Consider the following 21,058-nt stretch of genomic DNA (forward strand, 5'->3'; position numbering starts at 1 on the left):
GGATTTCAGTTGCTGTAAAAGTGGCAACTCCATGCTTAGTATATCTGAAAGCATATTTACAAGGCACAGATCTGCCAGATGGTCATGCACTCCGCTTCTGTCTCTTGTAATGCTGGCTCAGGCTGATGGCTTCGATTTTAGAAGACAGACATCGGAGGCAGAGGACATGCGTGGACAGCACAGGAATGCCTTGTTAATTTCACGGTTCCAAGAATTAGACTGTCAACCTTCTCTTGCTTTAGATCATGCAAAGAAATTACAATTCAAATTGGGGTGGGGGTTAACAGCAGCAGATTTACCTGGAGTCATTTTGTGAAACATTTCAGTGCAGTGACTGCACATGGCCAAGTTGCTGGAATCCAGAGTCAGAACTGAGCAGAAGAAGTCGCTGCTGTATCTATGTGGAGACCCATGAAAAACGGTAGGCATATAATGCACTCTAGGGAGGCTCAAGGAGACTGCATTGCCCGGAGAAGGGATTGCCCCAGTCTTGGGTGAATGGAGTCTCCGATCTTATCGGTCCTATGAAGGCGCGCATAGACCCCCCTCCCCCCCACCCTATGTCCCTGCTGTCGGCCCGGGCTGAGAAGCTTCACGGGAAACCACAGCCGCACCCGGGTACTTCGCAGGTTTTTAAAAGCCAATAACTTCACTTGTTAGCGAGGCTTTGTAGTTTTTTATCACCCCTTCGCCGGAAGAATTAGCCCTCCCCGCCCTCCAGAAATTTGTTATTGTGCCTCTTCCCAGAAGTGTGAGCATGCTGGATGGGGATGACCCCAGGCTCCCCCAGGGGTCCTGAGGAATGACCTGTGAAGGGAGAGTGCCAAATGCTACGCTAAGAGGGCGCGCCTTTCAGGTGCAGAGAGCAGCCTGCAATCTATTTATCAGAACAGGCAACCCTGAGCTAAAGCACTTTGTCAGTATTTTTCCGTTTATATTTATAAATACAGACGAAGGACAAAAAGTTTTCCGTCTGCATTTATAAGTAAAAATCAATTTTAACGGAAAACCGGGAGCCTTAATTATGATATTATTCATACTTCATTATAATACATGTGTATTTATATATATGGAGTAGTTTCTTTCCTGTAACTCCAGTTCTGTAGTAGGGGTATCTCTGTTATAGTCATAATATAGTGAATAGTCCCGCCCATGTGCGTGGACCCCAGAGCAATCAAATATAATCTCTTAAGGTGTCGAAAAATGCAGAACTGCACAGACACTTAAGAGAGAATTAAAGACAGATAATGCAGCCTATAAAACCAGGCCACACTGTCCAGTACTTCAACTAGAAATTCCACCAAAAATCCACAAACAGCAAAGCCTGTCCAGATTTCCCTTGCCTCAACAGCAAAAACCCCTCTGAAATGATAGAGAGGAAGACCTGGACAGACAAGCCCCATAGGCTGCCATTATGTGGCTCAGAACAGGATGCTGTGCCTTTAAGAGAACTTTCCAGAACTTCACAATATCCCAGAATGCACTTCAGGTCCCTTTTACTTTCAGTTCTTTTTGAAGACGTAACACGCCAGACCTGTATCATTCCTTACATGAATATCTCTCTCCACCGGGGAGGAGGGCGGGCGCTTATGACTATAACAGAGATACCCCTACTACAGAACTGGAGTTACAAGACAGAAACTACTCCTTCTGTAGTAGGGGATCGCTGTGTATAGTCATAATCTAGTGAATAGAATGGCAAGCCCATCCCCCACACCAAAGCGGCGGTGGAAAAACGAGAACTAACACCACTATTGTGCGAACAGATTTTGCAGCGAAGCCTGCCCAACCTGAGCGTCTGCCCTGGCATCAGTGTCCAGGCAGTAATGCTTAGCAAAGGTATGGACCGACTTCCAAGTGGCCGCCTTGCAGATTTCTGCAATTGGAACATTACGGAGCAAAGCAGTCGTGGCAGCTTTGCCCCTGGTGGAATGAGCCTTAGGTTTACCCCCTAAGGTCTTATTAGCCTTTTGGTAACACAGTTGTATGCAGGACACAATCCACCTAGAGATGGACTGTTTAGAGGTAGCAAGACCGGTCCTGACTGATCCATAGTTGATAAACAATTGGTCTGACCTACGAATATCCTTGGTCTTATCCAGATAACATTTCAACACCCTCCTAACATCCAGGGAATGCAGCGACCTTTCCCTGGAGAGGAAGGATTCTGAAAAAACGTAGGTAAAGTTATGGTCTGGTTAACATGAAAATCAGATATAACCTTTGGAAGAAATTTAGGGTGAGTACGCATAACAACCTTAGCAGCATGAAATACAGTATAAGGTTCCTGGCAACACAACACCTGAATTTCACTCACCCTGCGGGCCGATGTAATGGGCAAGAGGAACGCCGCCTTCCAGGACAGGTGCTGTACCAAAGCCTTATGAATAGGTTCAAAAGGCCCCTTCATCAATCTGGACAGCACCACATTCAATTCCCATCAAGGCGAAGGAAGCCGGACAGGAGGGAACACTTTCTTGAAGCCTTCCAAAAAATCTTTGATCACAGGGATCTGAAAGAAGGAAGTCTGTGAAGGGCATTTCCTGTAGGCAGTCAGCGCAGCAAGATGAACCTTAATGGAATGGATATTAAGGCCAGACTGTACAGATGCAGAAGATATGGAAGGATGACATCTTCCTTACAAGTCGTCGGGTCATAATTCTTGGACTTGCACCAGATGCAAAACCTCTTCCACTTGTAAGCATAGGAAGTCCGAATGGAAGGTCGCTTAGCCTCCTTCAGTATGTCCATACAATCTTCCGGTAGAATCAAATGGCCAAATTGCAATATGCACTATCCATGCCGCCAAACTCAAAGACAAGAGGTTGGGGTGCAACATCTGCCCCCGAACTTTCTGAGAAGGTCCGGCCTGCAACGCGACCGTATGTGAGGAAGGAGAGACTGGTGAAGCCAGTCCGTGAACCACCACTGCCTGGGCCATTCCGGGGCAATCCGGATCATCCGCGCCCTGGACTGGGACAGCTTGATGAGCGCCGCCGGAATCAGGGGAATGGGTGGAAAGCTGTTCGACCAGTTGATCCATAGCGCATTCCCCAGTGTCCCCTGCTGGTAGTACCTGGAGGCGAAGTCTCGGCATTTGCTGTTTTCGGCGGTGGCGAACAGATCTATGTCTGGAGTCCCCCACCTTGCGAAGACTTCTCCTAGTACTTCGTCGTTTATGACCCATTCGTGGTTTTCCTGAATCAGTCTGCTCAGTGCGTCCGCCTGAACATTCTGCACACCTTGCAGATGGGTAGACGTTATCGTCAGTCCTCTGGCCAGAAGCCATCGCCAGATCGCCTGCGCCTTCTGCGACAGAGCGCGTGATCGCGAGCCCCCCTGCTTGTTGAGGTAATACATCGTGGTCTGTGTAGGAAGGTACCTCCTGACTATGGTTGGGTCCAACTTTTTGCCCTGTGTTTTAGCTGGTTTTTGACATAGTCGACCTGGGATCCTGCCAATCAGAACCCCAGGCCTACTGCTCTCTCTGTAAAATGGATTCCATGTACCTTAGGTACATTTCCAATTGGTACTGGGCCACCTTATCAGACCCTGTAACTCAGGGCATAGGTGTACCCAGGGCCTACCAGGGGCTGAAGCATGTATTATGCCACCCCTGGCTGGCCTCCTAAATTTGACACAACTGGCTGCATGACAGCTGGGGCAAAGTCGTGTAATCACCCTTTGCTGTAGATATAGTATACCTATATCTAACCCTAAAATGGACACACAGATTCCTATCAGTCACTCCTATGGCAGGCCTTGACAATCCTGAAGGCAGAGTGCTTGGAATCGCGTGAGATGGTGCTCTGGCATGAGCTGAGCCTGTCTGCAGCTTGCGGAACCAAGTCCTAATAGCTGTTCCATGATAACGCATACCATATACTCTTAAGTGCATTATAATCCTCGCGGTTAAATGCTATCTTTAGTATTGCTTTATCAAAACATGTCGAGTAAGGTGTCATACGAATTGGAATACTAACCCCTCGCCAATTCTGGCGACGGGGTTAGCATTCCACCCTTCTAGAGGGACACGACATGTATGTAACTGTGAACCCCGGTTAAAGTTAAACGAAGCCTCAGCTCCACAAAATAGATGCTGCCACCACAGACACAAGTCTGACCCCCTGCAGCTGGGAGTCCTTCCAGCGAGGGGAGCCTGGACAAAGGGTTTCCTGTCGAGGGCGGTGCTAGCACCGTCCCAGACAGGGTTTTGTGTATCCTGGGTAGGCAGGGCTTTACAGGAAGGTGACTGCTGAGTGACACCCCGGTGCTCACTACGCATAGGCCAGTCAGAACCAGTTCCAGGGGCACACCAGCCCCTGGCCTGGGGAAAGTCCGGCATGGGTGAGGGGTGTAACCACCCCCCTCCTAGTCCCACCCATAGGCAGGACCTAGTCACCGGGTCAGCCCCCTTTTTTAATATAAAGATGGGAGCGGGCCCCCTGTTCAAATTAGATCATCTTTGGAATCAAGACACGACTTTCTGCGAAATACATCAAGATTTCCTTCTTCAAGATTCTCCCTTGTGGCTAAGGAGTAGTCACCCTGCATCAAGCGGGCACCATCCTAAGAACACTGCGGTCTGCTGCAAGTCCTTCCTCCGGAATCCGACTGCCCAGCTCGACGAGACCCGGCTTCCCTGGCACCTCTGACCTCTACTCACCTCTACAGCAAAGCTGAGAACCGTGAGTGCGACGAGACCTCGAGGGACCGACGATCGCCAAGACTGCACAACTTCTTTGCAACAAGCCCACCGTGTGCTCCACTGGTGAGTGCTTTGGGGTCCGAGAAGCCCCAACCCTGAGCAGCTCCAGCACCGAAGATCAGCCCTCCAGCATCTCCACGATCTGCGTGGGGCCCTTCTGCTTTTGCCTGCTCACCGCGCTGTGTGGCTACTAGCCGGCTGGCTTGTGGCCTTCTTCACGACGCCCGACGACATCACTGCTGCTGGTCTGGTTGCTCCAGACTGGCCCTTGCTTCCTTCTTCAAGGGAGGCACCCCGGACCCTCCTGGTCCACTCCAGACGCCATTTTGAGTCCACCGCGTGGGCTTGAATTTGCCAAGGCTTTGTTGCCCAATCCTGGGTCCAGCGACGCCGACAGCTTCATCCATCGTGGGACAGCTCGCTCCTCCATCCTGGTCGCCGACAACGCCTCCTGGTCCGTGAGATCTGCGAGCACAGCGTCACCCACTCACCTAGTCGAGGTGACTACCATCCGGTGCCCTCCTTGTGCCACCTGACTACTGGCTAGTAGTCTCGAACTTGGTCCCCTCTGCTTTCAGGTGTCATCTTCCTTCGATCCAGGCTTGGATCCATCAAACTTTCTTCACTGGTCGCCTGCCAGCAACTTCTTTCTTCCAGGTTCCTGGTCCGTCTACGAGGATTCCCGACGTCTTTTGAGACCTATGCAGCTGCAGCCCCTGGGCTAGGTAACTTCGGCATTTCGGTGCCCCAGCATAGCCTCACTATCCAAGGGTCAGAATCCACTTTCGTTTTCCTCCTACCAGGTCGGGTTCGCCCGAGAACACTAACTTTGTCTTTACTAGCTACCATAGACTTTGTCCCGCATCAGGCGTGAGAGTGCACACCCTGCACCCGAGTCCCCTGGGTCTCCTAGAAGTAATCTGAAGATTCTATAGTCAAGATCTAGCGATTCCAAAGCCTATTAGTACTGTACTTACCTGCTAGTAATTTCGCATTCCACTTTCAGAGTATATGGTTTCCCGTGCCCCTCGGGCATTTGTATATACTGTGCTAACTTAAGTATTTTCGTAAGAGTTTTGTTTTGTGCTTAGTACCCTGTCCTCATAAAGAGTAAAGGGCTGTTGTGATTTTAATAAATACACTGTTTATTTTCATAACACTTGTGTGGTGTCCTTTCACTGGGTATTCAAGGGGTATATGTGTGGTAAACAGCTGGCTTAACACGCCCTCTCGAGTCTTTAGCCTTAGACTGCTCGTATCCATGCTACTAGGATAGCTGGTCTATAAGGTTGACTTACAACCAATCATCAATAAGGGTTGCTGGACTGATACATAGTGTTCACTAGAATAGTGAGCACTGCACATCAGGCCACCTTCTCACAGTCTGGAAGGACGGATGAAAGGCCATCAGTGCCAAGTGAACAGCTCTGAGTTCCAGGAAGTTGATGTGATACGTGGACTCCGTAGGGGACCACGTTCCTTGAATCTGTAAGTCTCCGGAGTGCGCCCCACAGCCTTTGAGAGAAGCTTTCGTCACGATAATCTGAGTGGGAATGTCCTTGTGGAAGGGAACCCCTCTGAGGAGATTCTCCGCTGAACACCACCACTTTAGAGACTGAAGAGCATGCAGATACAGTCGTATCTTGTCATCCCAAGACCCTTTCCTCTGATCCCACTGATCCTCCAAGCACTCCTGCAACGGTCTCATGTGCAGTCGTGCGTGTGGCGTTAGGAAGATACAAGAGGCCATGGATCCTAGTAGAGAAGACACCATCCTCACTGTTGTAGATGTAGTGGTCATAAGAGCCTGAGCCTTCCGAAGGAGTGATAATTGACGCTCTTCCGAAGGAGACACGCTTGCTGACAGCGTATTGATGGTGGCTCCCAAGTACTGAATGCACTGGACCGGAGTCGGGACAGACTTGGACATGTTGATGTGCAACCCCAGCTTGTTCAAAGAACGCACGTCTTCTGGAAGTATGCCTGAGATTCCGAGAAGGAGGAGGCCTTGATCAACCAATCGTCCAGGTACGGGTAGACAAACACCTTGTTCTTCCTTAGGTGCGCTGCTACCACTGCCATGCACTTCGAGAATGTTCTGGGCGCAGAATTCAGTCCGAATAGTAGTACTGTGTACTGATAATGATTGGTGCCAACTTGGAATCGCAGGAACTTCCTGTGTTTGTGTGCAATGGGCACATGGAAGTATGCATCCTGTAGGTCTATTGCACATAGCCAGTCTCCCTGTTGCAACTGAGGATAAATCTGATGCTACGACAACATGCAAAACTTCTCTCTGCGAGTCCACTTGTTTGCCTGTCGCAAGTCCAGAATGGGCCTGAACTCGTTCTTGTCTTTCTTGCGAACCAGGAAGAACCAGGAGTACAGACCTCTTCCTCTTTGAGACAGAGGTACGTCTTCTATCACCCTTTTCCTTAACAGGATATCGGCCTCCGCCTGGAGCTCGCGCAGTTGAAACTGCGTGCTTACCGGAGGAATTGATGGAGGCGGGCTGGTGAACCAAAGACTGTATCCATTGCAAACAATATTCAGCACCCACTAGTCCTGAGTAATTTTTCTCCACTCTGCCAGAAAAATTTGAACGCTTCCCCCCACCGGAGCGGGTAACGGATGTAGGGGAAGTAACCACTCAGGGTCGAGACCCGGCCGGGCCCTTGTTCGCTGTAGAGGACTGCTGTCTCCCTCTACCCTTCTGGCACTTCTGGAAGGGTCTCCGGAACTGCTGCTGTTGTTGCTGCTGCTGCTGTCCCGAAGTCTGCCCTCTTCCTCTTACCTGGGCACCGAACTGTCTCTGGAACGGGCGGTAGGCCTTCTTTTCTTTGGGCTTCTCCAGGCCCACAGCCGTCAGGGTCTCTGCCTCCGCCTTCATGCGGGCCATCTCATCATCGGCATGCTTTCCGAACAGGGTTTCCCCCGAGAAGGGCAGATTGGCCACCCGCTGCTTGGCCTTCGGCTTGAGTGACGTGAGCCAGAGCCAAGCATGGCGCCGCTGGTTGATCCCATGACAATTCCCATGGGCAGCCAAAAGGGAGACATCCGCAGCCGCGCTGATGACCTGGTTTGAAACAAGCATTCCCTCTTTGAGTATCTCCTGGAAGTCCTCCCTCTTGTCTCTTGGCAGGAGTTCCATGAACTGTTGTAGGGATTCCCACAGGGAACGGTCATAACGCCCTAGCATCGGCTCTCCTTATCGGGCGGTACGGTTGAGGACGGGGAGGTAGAATGTAACTTCCTGGCCGCCGTCACTATAACAGAGTCAGGAACCGGGTCTATCCTCAGAAAAGCCGGTTCCGAATCCGGTGCCCTGTACTTCTTCAGAAGTCGGGAGGGAGCGGCCTTCGCCACCGCTGGCGTGAGGAACAGCTCCTCCGCAGGCTCTACCAAACCAGGCAGTAGAGGGCGAGACAAATGCTTCTTATGAAGCGTCTCAAATATCACGGACGTCGTGGGTGTTGGAGCCGTCACTGTCATTCCCAATTTTGCCGCTCCCCTCAGGAGAACATCCTGGAACGTGCTGATGTCGTCCACCGGAGACACCCTTGTCCCTGGGGATTCAGACAAGGTCGGTGAATAGGTCCTGGTCCTGGACCTGGAGGAGTCCGTGCGGGACCTCGATCCACGCCTCCTATGGCGACGTCTTGACCTGGTGGAGGATCTACGACGACTCCTCGATCTCCCCCTCTGTCCGGAGCATGATCATGACCTCCTTGGCATTGGTCGATCCGCCGGTTCCACCGGAGCGGGCGACTTTGGTTTGGCCAGGGCCCTCGGTTTAGGGGTCCCCTTGGGAGGAGTCGGAAGTCTGGGCAGTGAGACCGACCTCGGAGGGACTGGAGGCGGCTTGTCTGCTGGCAGCTGAGGTCTACGTATAGGTTGAGGAGGTGGTGGTAGAGGAGGAGGAGTAGGGGCCCTCGGAGGGAGCCCCCTCGGTAATGGAGGCGGGGGTGTAACTGGCCTCTGTGACTGGGTATACACCACGGAGTACACCGAACCCGGTGATCCGCCTTCCTTTCCAGCCTGGGACGTTGGCGAACCTCCCATGGTGCCAGACCTCCTTCCACGTCTCTTCGGCGTCGAAGAACGGCGAGCGTCGGTCCCTCGACGGCGAGCGTCTTCTCCTCGGCGTCGACCATCTCTCCCTCGACGGCGACCTCGTTTGCCTCGACGGAGACCTCCTTCGCCTCGACGGCGACCTCCTGCGCCTCGACGGCGACCTCCTGCGCCTCGACGGCGACCTCCTGCGCCTCGACGGCGACCTCCTCGACGGCGACCTCCTTCGCCTCGACGGCGACCTCCTTCGCCTCGACGGCGACCTCCTGCGCCTCGACGGCGACCTCCTGCGCCTCGACGGCGACCTCCTACGCCTCGACGGCGACCTCCTGCGCCTCGACGGCGACCTCCTGCGCCTCGACGGCGACCTCCTGCGCCTCGACGGCGACCTCCTGCGCCTCGACGAAGACCTCCTGCGCCTCGACGAAGACCTGGTGGAGGATCTACGTCGACTCCTCGATCTCCCCCTCCGTCCGGAGCGTGATCGTGACCTCCTTGGCTTTGGTCGATCCGCCGGTTCCACCAGAGCGGGCGACTTTGGTTTGGCCCTCGGCTTAGGGGTCCCCTTGGGAGGAGTCGGAAGTCTGGGCAGTGAGACCGACCTCGGAGGGACCGGAGGCGGCTTGTCTGCTGGCAGCTGAGGTCGAGGTATAGGTTGAGGAAGTGGTGGTAGAGGAGGAGGAGTAGGAGCCCTCGGAGGGAGCCCCCTCTGTAATGGAGGCGGGGGTGTAACCGGCCTCTGTGACGGGGTATACACCACGGAGTACACCGAACCTGGTGATCCGCCTTCCTTTCCAGCCTGGGACGTTGGCTAACCTCCCATGGTGCCAGTCCTCCTTCCACGTCTCTTCGGCGTCGAAGAACGGCGACCGGACGGCGAGCGTCAGTCCCTCGACGGGGAGTGTCTTCTCCTCGGCGTCGACTGTCTCTCCCTCGACGGCGGCCTCCTGCGCCTCGACGGCGACCTCCTGCGCCTCGACGGCGACCTCCTGCGCCTCGACGGCGACCTCCTGCGCCTCGACGGCGATCTTCTCTTCGACGACGAGGATCCCCTCGACGACGATCTTCTCCTTTTCGCAGACGGCGAACGGCGGTGTCGCCTCGACGGCGAGCGCCGACGCCGGGCCTTTTGACGTCGATGACCCCGACAAGGATGAAATCGTCACAGGAGACTTTGACGGCGGTCTTTTCAATTCCTTCGACGTCGCTTCGCCTCAGAAGACGGGGCAATCGACCCAGATGGAGAATGGGGACACTTGCTGGCCTTCCTGCCCCTGGGGAGCCCCCCAGAGGCCTCCGCACGGGCAGAGGAAGCCCCTTCAGACCCACCTTGCGCCTTCAGCCTTCTTTCCTCTAGGCCCTGAAGCCTGATCTTCTTTCTGTCCTTCAGGGTCCTGCCAGAGAAGCCCTGACAAATCACACTCCCCTCTGGAACATGGGAAGAGGGAAGGCAGAGGATACACACCTCATGGGGATCTGATTTGACCTTCTTCCTTGAGCACTCCGGACATTTGTCAAATAATGCAGGCATATTTGACAATCAAAAGGGTGCAATAAACAAGAAAAAGGCACCAAGTACTTTAGAAAAGCACTCAACTTGAAACAAAAGTGAAAAACCACCAATAAACCCTTGAAAAGGTAGAGCTCAATGCTCCAGGGTCCTGCTTGCAGGAGCCGGAAAAAAGAACTGAAAGTAAAAGGGACCTGAAGTGAATTCTGGGATACTGTGAAGTTCTGGAAAGTTCTCTTAAAGGCACAGTATCCTGTTCTGAGCCACATAATGGCAGCCTATGGGGCTTGTCTGTCCAGGTCTTCCTCTCTATCATTCCAGAGGGGTTTTTGCTGTTGAGGCAAGGGAAATCTGGACAGGCTTTGCTGTTTGTGGATTTTTGGTGGAATTTCTAGTTGAAGTACTGGACAGTGTGGTCTGGTTTTATAGGCTGCATTATCTGCCTTTAATTCTCTCTTAAGTGTCTATGCAGTTCTGCATTTTTTGACACCTTAAGAGATTATTTGTGATTGCTCCGGGGTTCACGCACATGGGCGGGACTATTCACTAGATTATGACTATACACAAAGATCCCCTACTACAGAAGTATATATATACATATAAGCCGAAACGTCTGTGACACTTTCTGCTGAATAAAAGTTTGAAACACCTCGAGGTCCGTGTCCGGTTTTGCCAGCTGAATAATCAGCGCGTGCTGGAGTTCGCGATATATATCTATATATCTATATATCTATATATCTATATATATATATATATATATAAATAAAAGTCCTCTAACTTCCAAACCCGCGGCGCGGTGAAAGAATGAGACAGACCCCACGGCTTCAGGCAAGATGTTGCTTTTATTTAGAACCTTCCTGGCGACGCGTTTCGAGTAGCTAGTACTCTTATTCACACACCATTCAATAAGTCAGCCTGTCATTTTTAAATGCTAGTTTTCCCTGACCCTTCCTATGGGCCACACCTCCTAAAGTGCATCACATGATTTGTTAAAACATAGGCATAGAAAAGGTACATATGTCATAACGGAATGAAAAACAGACTGCTATAAAATGTTCTTATTGATAAAAAAAAAGGTTACATTTTGCCTGAAACACTACTGTATAACTAATAATTTTCATTTATACAATTTTTCATAATTTTATAATGCTAAAATATCGCAATATAAAAACATTAGTTACTTCCATTGATGACTATTGCACGTGTCCAATGTCTGTAAACAATTATTATCATCACTGCATGAATGCAGAAGTGCCCCACGGTTGATAAAGTAACTAGTGCTATTATCCGTTTTTATGAATGCATACAAGCCTTGCGGCTATTAAGTGTCTGGTGCTTTATCCTTACAGCATGAATGCTGAATAACCAGTAACGGATATTGTTGGTACAGCATTGGATTTGTGGATATTAATTAAACCTACTAAAACAACACTCATGTGACATAAAATCTAAGTGAATTGAAACTAAACCATGAAACCCCCAGCTCATGTAATGAATATTTATTAAAAATTTAAAGTCCTTGAATTTATGTACATCATAAATATTAATACTATATACACTGTACGTACTCATACGCAGAAGAAAAAATTAAATAGCACTGTTACTTTAAAAGAGGGAACATTCTTATCTACATGTGCTCAATTGTGAATGAAGAAAAACTGAGGAAAACCTAGGAAATAACCCTACATAACAAAAAATATAGGATACTGATATAAAAATATACTACAACCTTTGTACAAATTATACAAGAAGAGAGGTAAAAAATATATGTTATACATTTTACTTAGACACCTTACTAAGTTGATTGTGATAAATTCATATTACACACTTAGGATGTAATTGTGTCTAGCCGGATGAGTTAATCATGGTAATTTGTCACGTTAACTTGGGAGTGGGGTACAGCTCGAACTCATAACCACGGATGTAAAAATAACCAAGAAGGGACTCAAATGAACAACACGCGGGGGAGGAAAAGAGTTTACAGAAAGTTGTGTAGATCTTCCGTAGCGTTGATCCCATAGGGCTGTTTGAATTCCAACGCTATAATATATTGAGTTTCCAACTTTCTCAACGCTTTGTCCCTGTCGCCTCCCCGTCTATGTGGTGGCACTGCATCTATGATGTAATAGCTAAGGCACGACAGATCCCTGTCATGCTCTGCGTTAAAATGCCGTGCCACGGGTAGGCTTGGTCATGGTTTACAATTGCTCGGAGATGATGCAAAATCCTGACTTGCACCTGCGACCTCGTACTCCCCACATAGCACAAGCCGCAAGTGCACGCCAGAACATATACAGCAAACTCCGTGCGGCAATTGTAATTGCCTCTAATCAAAATCTTGGCTCCGGAGAAAGGATTGACATAAGTCTTGTTTTGTCCGAATATGTTTTGATTTCTATATAGATATACTTGGTACAAAAGCATCTTACAAGCATTATGTTCTGTACTGCTACCTACTCTGATTCAGGCATGTGAATCTATGAAAGACACCCCAATACTGGAGAAGAACAATAGTTACTTACCTGTAATCTGTGGTTCTCCAGTATTGGTGTCTTTCATAGATTCACATGCAACCCGCCCACCTCCCCTCAGAGGCTGGTTTAGGCTATCTTTTTTTGGGTTCACTCCTGTGCTAGAAAATCTGAGAGCCTGAGCCTCTGTGGAGAACATTCTGGTGGGTGCTATCGCCTGATTGGCTGTAGTTTGGACCAATACATAATGACTATGATAGTCATAAGTGTGGAAGTTTTTTCTCTTGTAGCTTAGGGCTACTTTACTTCCTGGTTTTCATTACCAAGGTTTTTTGATTATTATGTACATAATATTGCTTTTTTATGTACCGTGGGACTCCCACACCGACGACGGGGAATGATTCAGGCATGTGAATCTATGAAAGACAGCCCAATATTGGAGAATGTGCTTTGCTTGGTCTCCGCCACCCTGTTCCCCATTACCAGCCCTTATAGCCAGTAAACAGTTTGGTAGTTAATTACTGTGATGAGTGGGGCATATGTTGCTTGCTTGCTCTCTTCCATAACAGAATGTGCTAGGTGGAGCAACAGATCTTCAGCTGAAGAATAAGCACTTCAAAACAAGCCTAAAGAATGGTGATAGCGCTGATTTACAAAATGACAATTAAAATAATACATTAACAAAGACTTCAAGTCTGCCTTTTCACTCAAAGGTGTTTTCATCGATTGACGAATTAGTGCATGCGAGTGTCTTTGGGGGAATGTGTTAATGTTTGTGAGAATCTATTAATGCGTCAGCATAGAGGTATATATGAGCACTCCATTTATAGATGGTTGAATGGACAGTTGAATGTTTGCAAGAGTAGATGACGTACAAGTGTGAGTGAGTGCACAAATTAATGAAAGGGTGGCTGAGTGCATGATTAAGTGAGTGAATATAAATGAGTGCTACTTGGGTAGATTAGTGGTTGAATAGAGGAATGCAAGGATCATGGAACAGTTGAATACACAGGGTGATAACTATGTGCATGAGCAGATCAATAGGTGAATAAGAAAATTGAGTGAGCAAGTAGATGAGAGAATGGATGCTTATATACAAGTTAGTGAGTGCATGGGGAGAGAAGCGTATTTAACTCACCTGGACTCATACAACCACTGGTATACTTACACCAGCAACCTCACTGCCACATGCACCAATAACCTTCCTCGCACCTGCAATGGAACTTGCAAAGTAATCTCATTTGCACCTCACTCATGCAACTGGAAATTGCACCAGTAACCTCATTGTCACCTCGCTCATAACTTCACTGTCACTAGTACAAGAACCTGTACTGGCACTTTCACTCGCACATGCACTCACACTTGGGCTGGCATCATTACTCTCTCTTGCAGCAGCACTGACATTTGCTCTGGCACTAGCATTTAACCCTGCACTCCTACTCGCACTCACAGCTTTTCTGACTCTTGCACCAATAACATCTGGTCACTACTATATGATTTGAATAAAATTAATTAGTTGCTTAATGCAGCATCAGTCTCTTGCAGCCGCACTCACTGCAGAGTAATGGAGGATGGTGATTCCTAATCCTCAAAGAGCAGACATCTCTCTAAGGAGACTCCTGGTAACGGATAGTCAACTTTTATACTGTTGGAGTATACACTGATGAGCAAAAAAGTCTTGTTCTGTTTGCCAAGTGATGCATAAAGGCGAATAAAAGAATTGGGGCGGATGGGTTTGTATGTGTGACACAGTTGCGAACAGAGCACGTGACAAACCAAGAGCACAGTGAATGTTTGATTCCACCGATTACCATTGCTTTGCAATTTAATTTCAGAATTCCAAGGTCTGAGTAAAACCAGCCCTAAAAAGTACCACACATCAGGTGTCCGAGTGTCTAAGCTAAGCTCAGCATTGCAGTCACTTTCTGTACAAAGTTGAGTTCAGCTTCAGTGAAGCTGGTTCAGGATCCGAGCGGAGGTGTCTTAATTTCTAGTGCTTTGCACCACTTTGATGATCCTCTTAGTTTCTTGTTGTTTAACTGGTTCTAATTTCTGTTAATTACATTTTTCTCTCATCTGCATTACTTGATTTTGCTTACAAGAAAGTGTCACTCATAACCGTTCAATGTCACTCATAATTACACTGAAATTATGAAAATGTCACACATAAGCAATCTAAAACCTTGGCAGCCATAAGATAATCTGATGGCCCTGAACATCGAGTAGAGTGCAGGCTCTCCCATTCAGTCAAAAGTCTCACTATCATCTGCTTTTCATTCCAACCTGTACCATTATCTTCCCAATCACATGGTGTGACTTTTTCCTCACTGCTCTTTCTCTCCTTTTCAATAACATTCATTAAAAATATATATATAATATGGACTTATTCTACAAATAAACCTTACAACTCCACAAAATATTAAAAATATAATACTGTTAAAAATTTAACTAAATGTTAATAATTTCACAAAAATAACACCATTTTAAACATCAATATTACTTTAAAAAACATAAAATTATATACTTAAAGTAGGTCTCGGATTTCCCAATCAGTTTATAATCACAACCATTTGACCATAATATTAGAGTCACAGCATATTTTGTAGATGATGTACAGGGTCTATACCCATTTTGGACAACATCAATAATCTCCTTGTGTAAAACAGCTAGTTACCGTTTCCTCACAAGAATCGTTAAAATACAGTGCACTGTGCATAAAACAGCGATTTAACACCCACCATATCTCATGGTCCTGCCCTGTGTTACAGATCTACTGGCATACATTCCTACAAGCACTGGGTACTGTCACCGGCCTACCTACTTGTCAGAAACGGTGCTCTTGGGACTCTTCCCTCTCCCTAAACTGGAGAGGCCTGAACTTAAACTCCTTGACCTAACCCTGGTTTTAGCAAAATGCCAATCATCGCCGCTTACATAATATGCAGGAGTTTTGGATTACAAGCGGAGTCGCCAATGACTCCCTGAGAAGCTCATTATATCATTGATATAACCTTGAACTCTGATAAACAGTTTAAAAAAAACACCCATCATATAGTATGTAGAAAATTGCTTTAAGCCAAGCAGAGTAAGTAAAACACTGTGGTAATGGTTCATGAAGCGTGTTAGTGAGAAATTAACCATTACAATTTGTCATGTAAACATACAAGTAACACATTTCTCAAGTGTTGTCCTTCGTATATTGATACAACAGAACAGCAACTCCATGGTCACGCTGCGTGGGATTGTAAGACATTTGTAATGAAAGAATAAAACATCCTGTTAGGTAAACAATAACGAGTGCTTAAAACCAAGTGAACTTTCACTTTGTACATATGAGCTGTAAACTGCCCTGCCACCAGTGTTCATCCCCAATGATCCTTTGACATATCATATTTCAAGCTAGATAATCACGTCCCATGTTCTCTAAATCGTAAATATTGTCCACTATTTGACCCAAAATCGATAGTGTTTGCAACATGTTGGTGTCGAGTGCATGACGAGTATAGCACAAAGCAGTGTGCGGAACTGTTCAACTATTCACAGCTTATCCAACAACAATGATTTCGATTCAGTACATTTTAAATATTTTTCTGCACGTTCACACTTTTAGCTAAATATGGTTATGTATTGTCCGACATGCAGCAGATAAACTTTGAGGATACAGATTTCTGTATGTGGTAAGTGTCTTCAAATCTTCGTGCACACACATTACTGTATCACTCCTAGACAGTACACTTAATCACAGCTTCTAAACGTTTCTGCTTTCCACTTTCTTACCGAAATAATGTACGCCTCTCTAAGCGTAAATCCCGTGAGTCTAGGATGCTACTGTCTTGACTTAAAACCAATGGCTTTCGTGTACATGGAAATAAAAAAAACAGGAGTAAGAATGGGTAGTTCACTGTTCATAATGCTAAATATTACTCAATCACATAATGCAAATATGTAAAACGATATCAAATGCGTTGCTAAAAAGAAAGTTATAAGAAACCCAGAGGCAGAAGATTGTAAGACGCTTAACTTACACTGTGAAGCATCACATTTAAGATTAAACACTAAGTGAAGCTACTGATACATTCTGCATAGCACTATTGTTCGGCTAATGAATTAATGAAAAGTTGGGAAATGAAGTAAAATATACAAATGTGCCATACCTTGCTCCCTCCGGCTAAAAACAAGTCAACGGCAGCGATGTTGATACCATGTTTCTCACAAAGTCCACATAATACATCTTTGATTGAGAATCCAGATTTAACGACTACTGTACAGGAAGACCCATCCGGAAGGCTGATGAAGCAGTGTTTTGAGGATTTTTCCTTTTCATTCATAGGGAGAGGTAATCTAGAGACATCAGTCTTTTTAGGAAATACAAACCAGCGTTTAATTAATTTCAAATACTATTAAATGCCATGATATAAATATTAAAAAAACATATTAGAAAGTCGCTAGGAAAATATCTGAAACTTGAAACAGCATGTTACTACAGGAGTGTGATGATAAATGCTCAAAAAAGCTCCAAAGAATTATTAAGGTGCACGCCCTAGACATGATACTGAGATTATTAACATCTTTCTAGCTACACTGATCCTGTTAAGATATATGTAGGAAAATGACAATGTATGCTCCCCTAGACTTTTTATGTGGACCTCTAGAATTTTTACTCTTAATTTGGATATCGCTTTGAGGGTGCATTCATGCCCCGAGTCACAAGTGCTCTTTTTAAATGCTGGGTATTTCCATTCCCACAGTGTGCTCCTGGTACTGGGAGCACGCCAATTTTCATGCCTAGGCACGCAGGTAGCACTAAGGTGGGGTACTGATATTAAGGACTTCAGGGGGACCAGGACACTAGTGAGCTGGTACCCGACTTAGACAGATAGAAGGTTGTGAAAGCAAGGGAATGCTGGCCCTAACAGTGCTCATTTACCATGCAAGAGGAAAGCTCACCACAACTTCCTTGGTCTACTGATCTTCCTTCTATGTGTTAGAAAGAAACCTGAAATAAGCTTTATTGATGATCTTGCAATCCGTGAACATTGATAAGTCTAAATTCAAGTCTTGACCGGTAAGGACCATGTTTGCCATCAGATTTGACGTAGCCATGTTATTGTCCATGCATTCGAAATGTGAACTCCTGCTTGCCTGAGACTGTGGCTAGGGTGCTCACAAGACCTTTTGCTGGAGAGTGCATGAATCTTTCATTACCTTACAGATTCATGTTGATCAGGATGGAGTGTCGAGGGGTCCTATTCCTCTTGCTGTGGGAGACCATATTCCTCACAGCGTTTTGGGTGAACTTTTTGCTAGTCATTCCTAGATGGTCAAAAATCTTTTTAAATGAGTTGTTCTTACCATGGGAAAGTGAAGAAGACATGGCACTAATTAAAGATTAACTGATAATTGATTCAGATGTTCCCTCGGCCATGTCTGACACTGCATTGAGGAAAAGGAGGCAGTACAGACGATATGAATAGGTCAAACTTTCTGCCCTTCTGAACCAACTGGAAACTAACAAGGAAAAAGATCTGCCCACAGAGCTGACAGATTACTGATAAGAACGGCTGGTACCAGGTCTAATGAGACAATGTTAAGATTAGCATGCAGAAGCAGCTGGGTCACTGAAGACAGTGGTTGTAGGCTTCGACGAGACTGACACATGTGAAAGCAAGAAGTGTAAGTTCTTAGAAAACCACCAGAATGCAGAGGCACTTGCTAACCACCCTACATAGCCTTTGACTATTGGTGTGTTAAGGAAGAACTCTGAAAAATATTACACAAGATATGAAGCTTGCGATTCCATTCTTAAATAGGACCAAACAAAAATCAGTCTGTAATTAGTCAGAAAATACAATTGCTGGAAGATCAAATGCACTGCTGGTGCACCAGCCTGCATATGCCTGTAGAATCTAACATAGATAAAGCCACCTGCACCCAAGTAACAGACCTCACATTGCCCTAGTATTATTCTGTAGTCTAAGATTCCTTGCTCTGCATTCTGTTAGAACTACTGTCCTCTATTTCAGATTGCCGCTGTGACGATGATTATCTATGTTTCTATTGTGTAGTTCTCTAATGTGTCATATCTTTTACTTAAGGCTGGAGCTGATACTTTAAATTCTTCACACACATAAGTAGTGAGTGTGTGTGTGTGTGTGTTAGTGTTATGTGGGAAGTTATGCATTCCTTCTCCCCCCTCCCCTCCCCCCCCATGTCAGCCAGAGACATTCCTCACACAATTCACTCCAGTAAATTACAGAATGTGGACAGTTAACTGGCCCAGAACAGGAATCTGCCTACTGTGTGCAGAAATAAGCGTTAACATTCCTGTACCACTGAAACAGCCAGCTGCAAGTAAAAAGGGCCACACATGCTTCCAGTTCAGGTTATAATTTAATACTGTTTAAATGAATCCAGTCCTCCTGCATGTATCAAACTGTTTACTCTGAAAGGTACTGTCTGCAGGCAGCACCTACAACGGCTCCTTTCCATTAAGGGCCAGGCATGTTCCTAAGCACTCTTCAAACTACATTCCAAGTCCCAGGCAGTCTAGTCTAGAAGGCACACGAATTTCTGCCTCAGGGTTGGCATGAAGCACTATGGCAAAGGAGAAGCAAAGGATAACAGGAATGTCTCACCCGACTCTTCAGGAAAACCCCTTCCACAGAAAGAAGGGAAAGTCTTTAGCACCCACTACTCATGAGCAAGTAATACAATATTTGAAAGATGCACCCAAGTTTGTGATACTGGATCCTGACAAAAATGGTGCAGGTGAACCTTATGCATTGATAGGACCCGTAACATTTATTTTGAGTTTTATATAGCGCATACAAGGGCAACCAGACATCAGAGCACTTTACAGAGAAGCAAATATAGCAATATGAGCAAGTAATACAATATTTGAAAGATGCACCCAAGTTTGTGATACTGGATCCTGACAAAAATGGTGCAGGTGAACCTTATGCATTGATAGGACCCGTAACATTTATTTTGAGTTTTATATAGCGCATACAAGGGAACCAGACATCAGAGCACTTTACAGAGAAGCAAATATAGAGGTTTCATGAATTTCAAAATATAACAATCTCTTCCGAAGGCTTTTAAAGTTAAATATATAATAGATAGTCAATGCCAAACACTACATAAATACAAATTCAATATCCATATCCTGATGCAGTTTCTTTAATCATTCTGTATAGAATTCTTACCATATTGCCTTAATTACTTACGAAGGAAAATAGGATAGGCAGTAGAGCATAAGAGTAATCTGAATACTAGCACGATGTCTAGGAGTGAATGGAGAGTGTTTGACACAGCAGGAGAAAGCATTGGTGTGCTGGGGTTTCTAACTATAGCTAGCATGTACTACAAAGATGCCTCAGAGTATGCAAAGAGGCGAGCAGTTGGAGAAGTACTGAAAGTGTAAATAGAAAACTTGTTTCTTTTGTAAGCTTAAACACACTACGTGCGTGTGGTTGAGGTTGATATTCGAGTTCTCTTTTTCTCTTGATTAGTCTCCGGAAAAAATATCCTAACTGTATTGCTACAGAATCATTTAGGAATATGGCTGTAAGAAACTGGCTCTATGTATACTACAACAAAGTGAGGTACAGTGTGTATAGAGTCCAAGGGTCTCCAGAGGTTTGGCAGAGGCTAAAGTTAGATAGAACCTTACTCTCTAAAGTGGTAGCTTGGTCGAGCAGTAAATATCAGAGGACAGTGTAAAGCACTTGTCAGCAGTCTCACACACTCATGAACTGAACTCTAGGCCAATTGTTTAACCTCATGCGCGGTAGCGGAATTCCGCTCCTGCGCTGAGATTTTTTAAATCGCATGTTACGTGACTAGCTGGGCTCGTCATCAGCGTGCGAGGAGGCTACGCCATGACGAGCCCAGCTCGTCATCAGCGTGGAAGGGGTTAGTATAAAAAAATATACTGTTTTATTCCTAGAACCAAGCAAGCCTGGTGCAGGTAAGCATAAAAATACTTTTCAGTAGTAAATTACTTGTATGAAAACAGTTCAAAATAGTAGTGTAACTTGCACTGGTTTTGGTTACCATTTTTAAGAAAGCAGTTTCCAACACATTGCAGGTATAGTACATTCAATTGGAAAGGCTTTTTAAAGTAAAATGCAGTTAATTACTTTTCAGATTACTTTTGCTAACACAGGACTGGATCCTGGATTCAATCCTGGAACATTTCCTGAAAACAGGTGCGTTTTGGTTAAAGGTACGATTTTTAAGGAATATTATTGTATTTCAAAAGTTGACACTTGGAAACTTTTTCACATAGAATCACCA

At 46.2% G+C, this 21,058-nt stretch overlaps 1 protein-coding gene across 6 annotated transcripts in view; it reads right to left on the reverse strand.

Moving 5' to 3' along the window:
- RGS12 (regulator of G protein signaling 12) overlaps window positions 1–21,058 on the reverse strand; it is a 691,597-nt gene that overhangs the window by 147,769 nt on the left and 522,770 nt on the right. For all 6 annotated transcript variants that reach the window (XM_086964151.1, XM_086964150.1, XM_086964152.1 and 3 more), the window contains 2 exons: window positions 16,915–17,115; window positions 16,538–16,611 (listed from right to left, as the gene is read on the reverse strand). In XM_086964151.1, coding sequence (XP_086820277.1) covers window positions 16,538–16,611; window positions 16,915–17,115 — 275 coding nt within the window. The remainder of the gene's footprint in view (window positions 1–16,537; window positions 16,612–16,914; window positions 17,116–21,058) is intronic.

Source organism: Lissotriton vulgaris, chromosome 3_2, assembly GCF_964263255.1.
Source record: "Lissotriton vulgaris chromosome 3_2, aLisVul1.2, whole genome shotgun sequence".
Taxonomy (NCBI): domain Eukaryota; kingdom Metazoa; phylum Chordata; class Amphibia; order Caudata; family Salamandridae; genus Lissotriton; species Lissotriton vulgaris.